The 13614-nt window shown below is 51.3% G+C and overlaps 1 protein-coding gene across 1 annotated transcript in view; it reads left to right on the plus strand.

Moving 5' to 3' along the window:
* EBF3 (EBF transcription factor 3) overlaps positions 1-13614 on the plus strand; it is a 145612-nt gene that overhangs the window by 89908 nt on the left and 42090 nt on the right. The window contains exon 5 of the mRNA XM_042780416.1: positions 10974-11055. Coding sequence (XP_042636350.1) covers positions 10974-11055 — 82 coding nt within the window. The remainder of the gene's footprint in view (positions 1-10973; positions 11056-13614) is intronic.

Genomic DNA, 13614 nt, shown 5'->3' on the forward strand with positions numbered 1-13614 from the left:
GACGGTGGGTTTTTAATATATAGAAAAACAGATTACACATATAGACTAATGTCTCTCTCTCTCTCTATTGTGTAAGTATGATCTCTCTTTCTATGAAATCTCTCTTGCCTCTCTGGACCCCCCCCCCCCATATACATAATACATATGTGTATAAAAACAAACCCTACTGCCATGAGTTGATTCTGACCCATAGCTACCCCAATTGGGTTTCCCAGGTGGTAAATCTCTACTGGATTGCCTCATCTTCCTTCTGAGGAGTGCCTGGTGGGTTTGAACCACCAGCATTCTGGTTAGCAGTCAAATTCCTTAGGTACTGCACCACCAGAGCTCCTTACATATGTGTGTACACATGTCCATGTGTATATATGTCCTCTCTGCTCTTTCTCTGTGCTTCTCTCTCTGTACCTGCACCTTCCTCTCTCTCTCTCTCTTCCCCTCCATATGTATATACACACACATACACACACACACACACATATATACACATATTGTTGTTGTCGTCATGTGCCATCGAATTGGACCCGACTCACAGCAACCCCTCCTTGGGTTTCCGAGGCAGTATCACTGCGGAAGTAGATTGCCCCATCTTCCTTCCGAGGAGTGGCTGGTGGGTTTGAACCGCCAGCCTTCTGGTTTGCAGTCAAGCGCCTTAGGCACTACGCTACTCTATATATACATATATGTATATATATAAAATGAACAAATCTGTTGTTTATCAAGTCATTGTCAACTTACAGTGACCCTATAGGACAAGAACAAAGTAGAACCCCCCCATAGGGTTTCCCAGGCTATAAATATCTAAGGAAGCTGATTGCCACATCCTTCTCCTGAGGAGAAGCTGGTGGATTTGAACCCCTGACCTTTTGGTTAGCCTCTGAGTGCTTACTCACGGTGCCACCTGAGCTCCTGTATATGTTTATGTAATATGTGTACTGCATGTATAATATGCATCTGAACAGTATTTCATAACATTTATTTGGAAATGCTGGTGGCATAGCCTCCAGCCCCACAGCAACATGGAAACTACCACAGTATGATAGACTGACAGACGAGTGGTGATGATGTGTGTATGTATGTATAAAATGTATGTATTTAATATGTACATTTATATATACAAATATATGCGTGTAAAACGAGAACCAAGCATACTGCTGTTGAGTCAGTTCTGACTTACAGCAACACTGCAGGACAGAACAGAACTACCCTAGGGTTTCCAAGGCTGTAATCTTTATACTAGCAGATGGCCCCATCCTTCTCCCATGGAGTAGCTGGGGGGTTCAACTGCAGACCTTTCACTTCATAGCCCAGAGCTTAACCACTATGCCACCAGAGCTCCATATATAATGTGTGTGTGTCTGTGTGTGTGCATGCGCGCACCATCTCTGTCTCTCTCTGTCTCACTCACTACCCTACACCCAGCCCAGGACATCACAGACAAGCACATTGGAATCCTAAGTTTAAGGGAACTGTGCCGGCATGAACCAGGCACCCTGTGGACTGAGCTATGCCCCACCACCCAAAGACCTTGTAAAACCAGGAAGACAAGAAACCCAGTCAGCCCTGCGCATGGCAGCTTTAGTCTCTGAGTGGAGACAGTGTCAGCCCGCAGAAGACCAGGGGCACACTCTCAGGTACCAGAGGCCCAAGAAGGCGTGTGTGCAATGTCAGGAGTCCAGGGCGGGGCCGTGTGGGGTACAGAGTGAGGTCCAGACCCCTCAGTCTTCCCCGGAGCCACGGAGAGGGATTAATTTATGGCTCCTGGCTCGTCCACAAAGGGAGGTGAGGAGGGGAGGCTCGGTGCTCTTCCCAGTAATGGATGGGCAGCCCGCACATTTCTCTTGTATTTGTTGACACGCAGGAGTAATGAAGTTAAGGCTTTGCACACATGTGCCCCTCATTAAGCTGCATTACCTGCATTAAAACTAATAATTGCCACTCAGAGCCGTGCAGCCATTAATCATTTATAATGTTTTAATAAGTTTTTAATCAGGACCTAAAAGGCTGGAGAGCCTGACAGAGGCAGGTCCCACACTGGTGTCCTGCCTGCCTGCACGGGCTTGATTCGAAATGTGATTTTTTTATTAATAATTCAACTCACCAAGATGATCGCTCTTAATTAAGCAAGCTGGCGTGGATGGGGGAAACGTACATTCATAGGAGAGGATGAGCTTCCCACTCGGATTAGAAAGAGAGAAAGACTCCTGGTGGCTGGAAACAGTTGGAGGGGCCAGAAGTGGCCCCCATCCCCTCAGATCCCTGAAAGGTTGTTGGTGGGAGAGGCTTGCAGCCCTGAGTTTGGGTGAGCAGAGCCCCTTAATCTTTGCACAACCTGTAAAAGGCTCCCCCGGAGCTGGCAACAAGTCAGTGGGGGTGCATTTGATGTGGGCCAAGTGGTGCTGGCATTTTTCTTACATCAGGAACTCCACGATCAGAGCTGGCAAATGGAGCAGTGTCCAGAGGGAGTGAGGAAGCTGTTTTAATGAGCCCACAGTGAAAGACAGAATACAGACTGATTGACAAGGCGAGTGATCTGCTGTGGATATAATGTCAGTGCTGCACTGCCCGTTAGAAATGGGGAAATCGGTGGAGGGAGGGAAGGAAGAGCACACTTGAAACAAGGGCTCTCGTGTAAATGCGCACACTCCACGGTCCTTTGTGTTGTGCAGTTGACTTCCCTTAATCAGATAACCTTATCAAAACCATCCTGAAATACCAGGACCTGCTACAGAAAATACTCACTGGAACCCTGACAGCCAGCCGGGGAGGGGCTGACAAAGCACGGGGCTGGGAGACACCTTGGCTTTCGGGGCGAATATGTGGAGGGACTTACCTGAGTGCGTCAAAGCCGCCGTAGAAAGTTTAATGCAAGTCACAGAAATTCCTCCACATGGCAGCCTTGGCGGGATCTTGTGTTGGGGAAGTGGATATTGCCCTGGCTGGCAGAGCCGTTCATTCCCATCACATCTCGCTGGCACCACTGTAATGAGAACCATCGCAGAATTACAAGATCGGGGTGTCCGTAAGTGCCTCTTGACAGCCGCGGCTGAAACGGCAATGAAAAGCAAAACCGTTACAGGAGAAATTTTGCGATAAGGCCCTTCGCAGGGACGGTGGGGCCTGGTGCGGCTCTCGGCTGCGAAGGGTTAATTTTCTAAACCTAATAATGTTCGATAGTGAGGTATTTGTCAGGAGATAAAGAAGTGATAGAATCTGGGAAGTGGGTCCCCTGGCGATTGTAGTACAAATATTGTTAATGCGGTGTGGTTACTACAGCCAAGGGAGGTAAAACGGCCGGTGTCCACCAGAGACAGCGGCTGCTACAGTCGAGCTGGAGCCCGCAGACAAAGGCCAGTCGTTGTTGAACCCCGAGTCAAGCCGTGGATATCTGCAGACCCTCAGACATGTGCATCTCCATGCAGGGTGTCGCGTGTGCCATGCGGATGCCGCTCGTGCAGGGACCAGGTATTGGCGGCGGGGAATCCAACCACCCAGACCTCTTGGCTGGGGGAGGGGACCCTGACAAAAGACATCTGGGCCCAGCTGTAAAATTCAATACTGTTAGCCTCTGCCCCCTTGGCGATGACGTCATGGCGATGCTGCAAGGATATGAGACCCATAACTTGAAATGTACAAGAATTTAATAAGTCTGGTGTTAAAGCAATTTGTCATGGCATATTTGAGGAATAAATCAGACTAATGGGGTAGATTTTTCCTCCTGAATGGCATAAAAGGACGTCGAGCCCAGTCACAGCTAATGGCAGGAGCGGGAGGAAAAGCCAGGCCTGACATTAAGACCCGCGCATTTTGGAAATCCGATACGTATTGACCTGTGTACTGTCCTCGTGTGGAGATCTGATGTCAGCAGAGTGCAGTCTTGTATAGGAACTGCTCATTACGGGTTTGGTGAGGGAAACACATTGTCTCTGAAGCCCCAGAACCCGATGGGTAGAATTGCTCAGTAATCAATACTGCAGCAACTGATGACCAGGCGTGCACACACCACAGCTGCGGCCACTGCTTTCAGGGACTTCGCAGTAATTAGCAGGAACCGCGAGTCCGCCTTCCTCGGCCACTGTCTTATCAGTCAGGGAAAAGTCTCTTAAAGGCTCTGTCTCTTCATTCGACTCTTGGCTGTTTCATTTCAATAGCACAATAAGGGTTATGCCATCCATGTGCCCCTGGGCTCTTGGCTTCTGGTCTGGGGTGGTGACTTCTTATAAAATCAAGGTGAAACCGACATGAGGTAAGATGCACTGTTGGAAGGCCACACTTCAGTGGTGTTGAGTATGTTCCTGGCATTTCTGCAGCCATCACCCTGGTCTAGTTCCCAGAGACTCTGATCACCCGCTGCTGAGCCGGGCCCTCTCCCCGCCCCCAGCCCCAGGTGGCCGCCAGTGGGTGGGTGGGGCCTTTTTCAACCATGTTCTCTGGTTGGTCCTTCTGTGCTCATTTCTCCTTGTCAAGGTTATTAGGCAGTAAAACTGCCTCTTGGATGTGCATCCCGAGTTCAGTGAAAGCTGCAAGCGTGGGGCTCCGTGGGACCTGCGCTCTCTTGGGGTCCCCCGCCGACCCCCGGAAGCTGGGGTTTCTGTGTGGTGCTCTGGGCTCTGATGGAGCCTGTGGTGGTCTGTCTGTTGCTGCACTAGTTTGCTGCTTTGAGGGGCTCTGTCTGGATACTGCCACCTCACACAAGAAACTTGTGTTTTCCATTCTTGACCGGGACTCCCTGTCTGAACCATGAGGGAGGGCCTGGAAGGCCACATCCAGGAGTCTGGCGTCACTCTAGGGGAAGACAAAGCCCTTTCTACAGAGAGTGACCAATTTGCCTGGTACGTGAAGGGGCTGACGCAGGAGTCATACCCTGTTTAATGAGGCCAGTCAAGTCCATGCTGCCGCTTAGGTTTTCAGACATTGACAAAACCAAGCCCTGGATCAGTCCAAAACTTGACAGTGAAATGGAACAAAACCAAAAAGTCCTCGGCTTCTGCGGTTCCCAGCGTGCTGGAAAGCTGAGCACGCAGTCAAGGGAAGCCCACGAGGCTGGTCATTGAAACCACGCAGGCTTTCCCTGTTGCCTCAACGAGCAGGGGCGAAGCCAGGCTCACTGCCCGTCTGAGGAGGCAGTCTAGTCCTCCTTTGAGCGGAGGGGACAAAATCATCACCTAGCAGGCACAGGGAGGGCGCTGGCCGACTTTGTTTGTTACCTACGCTTGCTAGTGAGCTCATTTTCCCTGCGATGTGGCCACCGTAGGTTGCAGCTTTGGGTGAAAGTAGAGAAGTTCGTTCTTTGCATGGAGTGGGAGAGAAGGGAGACTGTCAGATGAGGCACATCTCATCAGCTTTTCTCTGACAAACCAAATTCATTCCTTGTGTAATTGATAATGGCCTTGGCCAATTATTTCCCACATTACAATACACAGAGGCCCCTTTCCAGGTTTTGCAGGGCTGTAATTAGCTATGCTAATATCTCCTTTATTGGCCCTAATATCGCTCACCACCTTTCGCCATCCTGGAGCCCTCTAGAGCCCCATGGCCTGTCAGGACCGTTGACTATTGAGAAGGATAGCTTTAATCAAACCTAATTGCAGTTAATTTTTCTCTCCTCCTCTCTGTTGCCAGCATCTAATACCACAGACTCCTTGATATCCCATTAAATTACAATTAAACAGCCTCCTTTGTTTCTGACTGTCCCGAATAACACCACAAAGTTCTGTAGCTGTTTAAAGGCGAGCTGTTTGGTCCTAATTGCCTGCTTGCTCACAAAGGGCCAATTTACACAACACCCATGTAGAATTTAAACAGTTCAGAATGTAATGGATATTACACAAGAGCCTAGCACTACAATTAAAATGATTTTCATCAGATCGCGAGGCTCTGGTTAATCAGCTTCATAAAAGTAAATATAGATGAACTAATTCGTAGCTTAAACACACAGAACTGAGCCGACTTGGAGATCAGTGATGGTGCTGGGGTTGGTCCCGTGGCGCCTCGGTTGGGTTCTGGACACAGTGGCCGCCTCGGTTGGGTTCTGGATACAGTGGCCGGTCCCATCATTTTTATTTTTCGAGCCCAGTTGCAAATCATCCTGCCTCTGCCCGCCCCTCTCCTTAGGATTGGGATTGTTTGCATGGACTCTGATGTGACTTCCAGAAAGACTCAACTTGTCACTTTCTGCATTGGGCACAGCTAGGGCCACCATTCTGTTTCAAGCAGTTGTGGAAATAAATGATGGTGGCTTTAGAATTTCTGGCTTAAATTCAAGGTACCTGGGGCTCTGGGGCTTCCCCAACACTGCATTCCCAGGAAAGGGGCCCAAGGGTGCTGCTTCATCCATCTTCAATCGTCATTGGGTCCTGATGGCGGAGAGGGGAGCCAGTGGGAGCCAAGGTGGTTTTCCGTCCTGATCAGGAGGCTTGACTTTACAAGTAATGAGATCCCGCTTTCGTCCTTCAAAGAGCTGTGGAGAACTTTCTGGAATTCCGTAAGCTGCTTCCGAGCCGAATATTACTGGGGCGTTGCTACCAAGGGCCGCCGTTTGTCTTCAGTGGATGTCTTCTCCTCCTGCCTGGGAGAAACAAGTAAATAAAGCCCATATTTCAAGCTTGATTTACTCTGGTACCCACTGTGAAAGATGACGACTCTTTAGGGAAATAAAGACAGGGTCAGAGAATTAGTGCCCATAATGGTCATTGTGACGACGGCCGGCAGATGCGCAGGAAGCTCACTGTGCACAATTAAGCGTCATGTCCTAATGACAGGTTCGGAGTTTTATCGCCTCTCTGCCGTCGAGCAGCAAATCCATGTTTAGCAGTAATAAAGAGTTTATTGGTGCGAAAGCCAAAGATTTTCTGACATAGGAAAGATTTTTCCTTTCATAACAAGAGTATTGAATCCTTTGTGTCCTGGAGTCTGGAAGTGTGAGACATGTAAAGTAGGTGTCAGGTATTTCTTAGGAACAAGCCAATTAAAGGGCGACAGAGGCAGGGCAGGATTACCGTCTGACTTCCCGTGAAGGCGGTCAGTCTGCTCATGCCACCCCAAACACCAGCACGGTGCCCCACACTGAGCACCTTTGAGTCAGAGCACACCTGTGCCCTGTACCTGGTTTTATGTGATGTCCACGGTCACCTGCCGGCCGTGCTGGGGCACTTGCCTTCTGTGACTTCCACTGAGTCTTGGCACGAAACATAACCAGATGTGGTAGGAAGGGCGCGGGAAGCTGCTGCTGTCTCCCCACCACCCGTCCCCACAGCGTCCCGAGGACCAGGCGAGGGCAGCTCGGTGCTCAACTTTGTGTATAGGACCCCAGGTGTTCCCCGGGGCCAGTTCTGCAGAAGTGCCCATGGGTTCTTCAGACACTGAGGACAGAGGCAAGAATGTCATCAATGGGCAAAATACGTGTGTGTGTGTCAGTGTGTGTCAGTGTGTGAGCGTGTAATATGTGTGGTGTAGGGTGTGTGTGAGTGTGTGTGTGAGAGTACATGATGTGTGAGTGTGAGAGTGTAATAAGTGTGAGTGTCGTGTAGGGTGTGTGTGTGTTTGTGTGTCAGTTTGTGTGTGAGAGTACATGATGTGTGTGTGAGTGTAATATGTGTGAGTGGTGTAGGGTGTGTGAGAGTACATGATGTATGTGTGAGTGTAATATGTGAGTGTGGTGTAGGGTGTGTGTGTGTGTGTATGTGAGAATGTAATATGTGTGAGTGGTGTAGAGGGTGTGTGTGTCAGTTTTTGTGTGAGAGTTCATGATGTGTGTGTGTGTGAGTGTAATATGTGTGAGTGTGGTGTAGGGTATATGTGTTGGTGTGTGTGTGAGTACATAATGTGTGTGAGTGTGGTATAGGGTGTGTGGGTGTTGGTGTGTGTGTGAGAGTGTAATATGTGTGAGTGTGGTGTAGGGTGTGTGTGTGAATGCATGAAGGTATGTGTGCAAGAGCATGTGATGTATGTGAAGGCATGAGTGAGGATGTGTGTGGTATGGAGATGTGAGTGTGTGCATGGGTGAGTGTATGACATATGTGGTGTGTGTGTGAGCATGCATGAGGGTGTATGTGGTATGGGGTGTGTGAGTGCATGGGTGTGAGGATGAGTGTGAGGGTGCGTGTGCGAGTGGATGACATGTGTAACGGATGTGATCTGTGTGAGTGTATGGTGGGTGTGAGTGCATGAGAGTGTGTGGTGTGTGTATGTGAGTACGATGTATTGGGAGTGTGTGCATGTAGTGTGTGACTGTGACATACGTGTGGTGTATATGCATATGTGCCTGAGTGTGTGTGTGGTGTGTGGGTGGAGCATGTGTGACTATGTGTGGTAGGGTGTGTAGGTGAGGGTGTGTGGTTGTAAGCATGTGTGTCATGTATGGGGGTGCATATGCATGTGTGTGTGAGTGTGGTTGTGGGATGTGGGGAGTGTGGGTGTGAGTATGGTATGTGTGGCTGTGGTGTGAAGTGTGTGAGTGTGGGGTGTGTGACTGTGGGGTGGTGTGACTGTGGTGTGTGTGAGTGCAGGTGAGTGTACACACACAAGACGCTCATGGGTCCAGCGCCCCTCACTGCCCAGCTCATTTCTACAAGTGTGGTGTGTGTGTGAGTGTGATGGTGGTATGGGGTGTGTGTGAGTGTGACTGTGGTGTGTGAGTGCAGGTGAGTGTACACACACAAGACGCTCATGCGTCCAGCGCCCCACACTGCCCAGCTCATTTCTACAAGTGTGGTGTATGTGCATGTGTGTGTGTGAGTGTGATGGTGGTGTGTGGTGTGTGTGTGACTGTGTGTGGGTGAGTACACTCACACAGGATGCTCACAGGGCCCAGCACCTTGCACTGCCCAGCTCATTTCTGTACGGGACACTAGTCCAGACGCAGGGCATCTGGAGATGCCCCAGGCAGCGCCCCTTTAGGAAATGGCCCCACCCTCTCTCTGTTGGAGGTGAAAGGGGAACCAGCTAGAAAGACCTCAAGGGTCTAAGGACACCTGCTCTGGAGGGAGAAGCCGCTCCCATCACCACCATGGCCCTGCGGCCACCCTGGGCGGTACCTCGCCGAGGGCAGCTTCGGGGCCTCGCCCGCTCCGATTAGCCGGGCAGTGGCGTGTGGCGTAATTGTGCCGTGTGGCCGTCCCTGAAGCGAAAACCTAATTGCCTGACAGGACGATAACTTTGTGGCGTCCTCACCTTGTTAGGGTCTTTCTGAGGCGGTGCAGGCACAGGCTGGACGCAGGTGTGCCTAATTTACCTCGCTGCGGCGCGTGCGGTTAATTGCACAGTGGTTCTTAGGGAAAATTGGTGGGCGGAATATGAAGTGACTTGCTCTATGCTGATGGCAGATGGCCTTAAGAAGCACTGTGAGCTACGTGTGTAGGTGAGGTGAGTTCATAAAAGATGTAAATTCCGGCCGAAAATTGCGAGGCCTTGCCACATGTACGAAAATTTAATTACACGTCCATGATTCCTCTCCCATCAATTGGATTTTCCTCCACCGTGGGAAGAAGTCATCAGGGTATGTTGAGTCTGACCCAGCTAGACGCATGAGTCTTAGTCCATGAGGCCTTTGTATTTTCTGAGATGATAATTGTCACCGAGGACCTTGAAACCTAGCCTTGAACTTGAGGAAATCACGTGACTCTTCATAAAAAGTGGATTGGTGCCAAGTAGGACAGACTGTGTTTTGAAAAAAAAAAATGGAGGAGGATTTGGTTAGTGACCTTGCTGGGTGGTGCATTCTGATGCCTGAGGTCAGCGTGAGGGTAGGCGGAGGGTGTATGGGGATGAGACCCCCTATTTTCACCTGGTCAGTGCTGCTGTCCGGTGGCCCTGGGTCTGCGTGTCCCTGTTGTAAGGCAGGGCTTCTTTCTCTGTCACTGAGCATATAGGAGAGGGGAGGACAATGTGATGAGGTTTTGTCACCGTGTCTCAACACACTGTCAGGACCCCTCAGCTTCATGCCTCAAAACACAGTGGCCAGGCTTGGTGGGAAATAGCAGTGGCTCGCGAGTCAGCCTTCTCCTTTCTGCCTGGGTCCAGCAGGGGTTTCATCCCCAGGACACGCTGTCGTGGGGGCTGCTGGGGTCCAGCGGGGGTTTCACCACCAGGATGTGCTGATTGTTGTGGGAGCTGAGGGGGTGACTGTGACCTGGAGCGACCCCATGCCGCAGAGCAGAACTATCCCGTGGGGTCTCCAGGCTGCAGTCTTCGTGGGAGCAGACTGCCAGGTCTGTCTCAGAAGGAGCCTCTCGGTGGGTTGGAACTGCTGACCTTCTGGCTAGCAGCCGGGCGCTTAACTGTCACACCACTATGGCTCTGATTATTCCCTTCAAAACTCACGTGGACATTTCATGGAAATCACTGGAGCTCTTAACACAGCATCCCAGAAGGTCTCCCTTTCCTTCAACGTGGTACCTGTTGTAACTTTTCAATCGGTCTCTACAAGTGGGTTTACTTAGGCAGTCAGCCCATCTGGGCTTAGGGTTGCTGGATAAAAGACAAGAGTGTCCAGTTAAGTTGGACTTCAGACAAGCACCGAGTAACTTTCCGCATCGGTATGCGCTGGGACGGCCCCATGGAAAGAGTTATTGGTTGATCCGGCCGAATTTGAAGGTGACACTTAACTGGTCGTCCCGGGCGCTCGGTTGCCGGGTCTGGGAGCCCTCCCTGGAGTGGGTGTTTCCTCAGTGGTTCCTGACCTGCTGGACAAGCAGATCCAGAAGTCGCACCTGTGCAGGTGGAGCTTGAAAATAATAGCAGTCTAGGCAAGTGCCGGTCACAGCTTTCCTGGGCCGAGGACTTTCAGAATAGGACAGTCCCACCAGGGGCGACGGGCTCCGTCCGCTGGGGCCTGGTCTCAGCATCCCTCCCTGCAGGGCGTCCAGCCGGCAGGAAGTCCCGGGGGAGTCTCGCCCACCCCCGAGCAAGTTTCTTGTGAAGAGTGTGTGTGTTTTTCCTGATAACCCTAACAAATACCCCTTTTTGTATCTTTATAGATTCTTTCTAAAGTTTTTCCTCAAGTGTAATCAGAACTGTTTGAAGAATGCAGGCAACCCTCGGGACATGCGGAGGTTCCAGGTACTTATCCCCCAAGGGCTGCTGGGCACGTCCTGACCTTACTGTGAAGTCTCACACTTTGAGTGACCCCCAAACAAATCAAGTTCCCCAAGGGCTTTTCTGGGAACCAGACTTGGTTCATTTAGTGAAATACTTCAATGAAGGGCTTTACAAAGGATCAAGGGTCATAGTGCCCCAGAGTCATTGGGTCCAGCCAGAGCTCAGCCCGATCCGCTCTGGAGGCAGGGCCTCAGCTTGTCTGCTGTGACAGGGTATGCCTGGCAGGGTGGGCACTGCCACAGGCCGCTGACCAGGCTGCTGAGGATCTTGGGAGGAGAGTTAACGTGGCCACAGACGAAGCAGCCTGCCCTCTGACGTTCAGACATGGTGGGTCTGATGGGTGGGCTTCAGAATGACTTCAGTAAAATGTTTCTCAAATACAGCCCTCCTATTGTCAGCCCATGTCTCCTCAGCTGCTCCTCACCACTCATGGTTGGTGGGTCAGAATCTGGACCCAGAAGTTGAGAATGCCGTTGGCCTCAAAGGGATTGGTGTATGCCTTTTAGTGGGAGGAGGCCTGCATTGCAGCCTGTTGGGTATTCTTGGAGGCCTTCTCATGCAGGGACCTGTCCCTACTTTATAGGGACCTTGGTACAGACTCCAGAGGGCTTTCCTAGCTAAGCTCCCGTCCACTGAAGCTGGAAGGAGACTTGCTAACTTCTTTCCAGGCCCAATTGCTGGACTGTGTTCCTGGACCCAGCTTACCTGTGTCTCTGCCTCAGAGAATTCCACCTCGAGCAGAGAGGTGGGCAGCTCGTTGGTTCAGGGATAAGGTCAGTTAGCCTTCTGTTGTCTTGGCTTTCTCTGTGATGAGGAGGTTACTCCTGGACAGTGGGTACAGCATATACGTGATGGAGGATTTTACTAATTTTAATTGTAAGAATATTCTGGGCTGGCACAGGAGAGCCCACCGACTGTGGGAGAATCTGTCTGTCCCAGTGGGGGCTCAGTGCTGAGCAGTCAAGGACTCTCAGTGGGATGGGCTACCAAGGGGTTCTGACTCGAGACTCAGAGCATTTTCCCATCAAACTAGTTGGAAGTGTTTTTCAGGACTTTAGGTGAGACTTCGGTCTTCAGTCTTCTGTGGCTCAGTGGTAGAGTTCTCTTCTTCCGTGTGGGAGGCTGGATCCCCAGCCACTGCACTTCAAGTCTAGCCAGTACCCATCTATCAGTGGAGGTGTGCATAGTGCTATGAGGCTCACAGGTTTTAGTGACTCGTCCAGACTGAGACAGACGAGACAGAGGCCTGGGGGTCTACTGCCAAACATGAGGCAACGAAAACCCTGTGGGTGATAATGTGAGCCCTGCCAGTGATGATGGGGGTAGCCCCGGAGCAGAACGGGCAGTGTTGCATCCTCTTATGCTTGGGTTGCCACGGCCGGGGGTCGACTTGACAACACCTAACAACAACAGAGCCCTTTAGTGAGCGTGACACATGGATCTCGCTGACCCACGAGCACGCTGAGGAGCTGGGGCCTCTGGGCTGCCGATGGTGATGCCCTGTAGCTGGGGACCATGTTTCTGCCACTCGGCCTCACCACCATTTTTCACACATCTTGGCTTCTCAAGGTCTTGGCGATGTTGATCCATCTGAGCAGAGCGCAAGGTCACACCCAGACTGAGTGGCTGTGTCCTCTTTGTCTTGCTCAAGATGGAATGAAGCCTCATCACATCTGATCTTGGGGTCGACCATGGAGCCTGTTGTTACCAGAAGGACTTCCTCCAGTCTCTTTAGCTGATCTCCTTGCCTTGGGGAAGGTTTAACTGGACTTAGCAGCATGTCAGGGTTCACCCATTGTTTTCCACGCGTTTCCTCAAGGGAATTACAGGGCTGGCCTAGGCCAAGAGACAGACGCAGCGGGCGCACTTCTGCTAAACACCACCATTCTCCTTGGTGACGGGCCTACATATAGACTAACAGAGCAAAGATGGGCTCGCTCCCTGTCTTTTTTGTTTAAATTGAATAATCCTGACTTTTTCTTCTTTAACATACCATGCATGGTCCAGGATACTTAGAAAGGACCAGGCTGGTGCCCCAGCACTAGCTGCATGCATTGTAAGTGCACAGAGCTCCGTCAGCACCCAGGACGAGACCTGGCACACAGACTGCTGGGCGGATGTCTGGGGAGCAGGACAGTCCCTGACGCACGGGCCGAGGCCGCTCGACTGCTCCAGCCACCCTTGTTGGGTTGGCCCCCTCGTGGCGCCCCCACGTGGATCATCAGCGGGGCTCGATTTTTCAGTAGATTTTGCCAGACCTTTCTTCAAAGACAGCTCTGGGTGGACTCGAGCCTGCACCCTTCTGATTGGCAGCTGAGCATGTTAACTGAGTGACCACCAGGGACTCCTGCACCATCCACGGGGGTGCTGTCACACTGACTCCAACTCATAGTGACCCTGACAAGTGGCACTGCCCCACAGGGTCTCCAAGGCTGTCAGTCTTCATGGAAGCAAAGCCCAAACCACACCCACTGCCGTGGAGTCGATTCTGACTCACAGCGCCCCTAGAGGACAGAGTGG

The sequence above is a fragment of the Orycteropus afer genome, unplaced genomic scaffold (assembly GCF_000298275.1).
Source record: "Orycteropus afer afer isolate SDZICR_OR568_19922 unplaced genomic scaffold, OryAfe1.0 scaffold00038, whole genome shotgun sequence".
Classification (NCBI taxonomy): Eukaryota; Metazoa; Chordata; class Mammalia; order Tubulidentata; family Orycteropodidae; genus Orycteropus; species Orycteropus afer.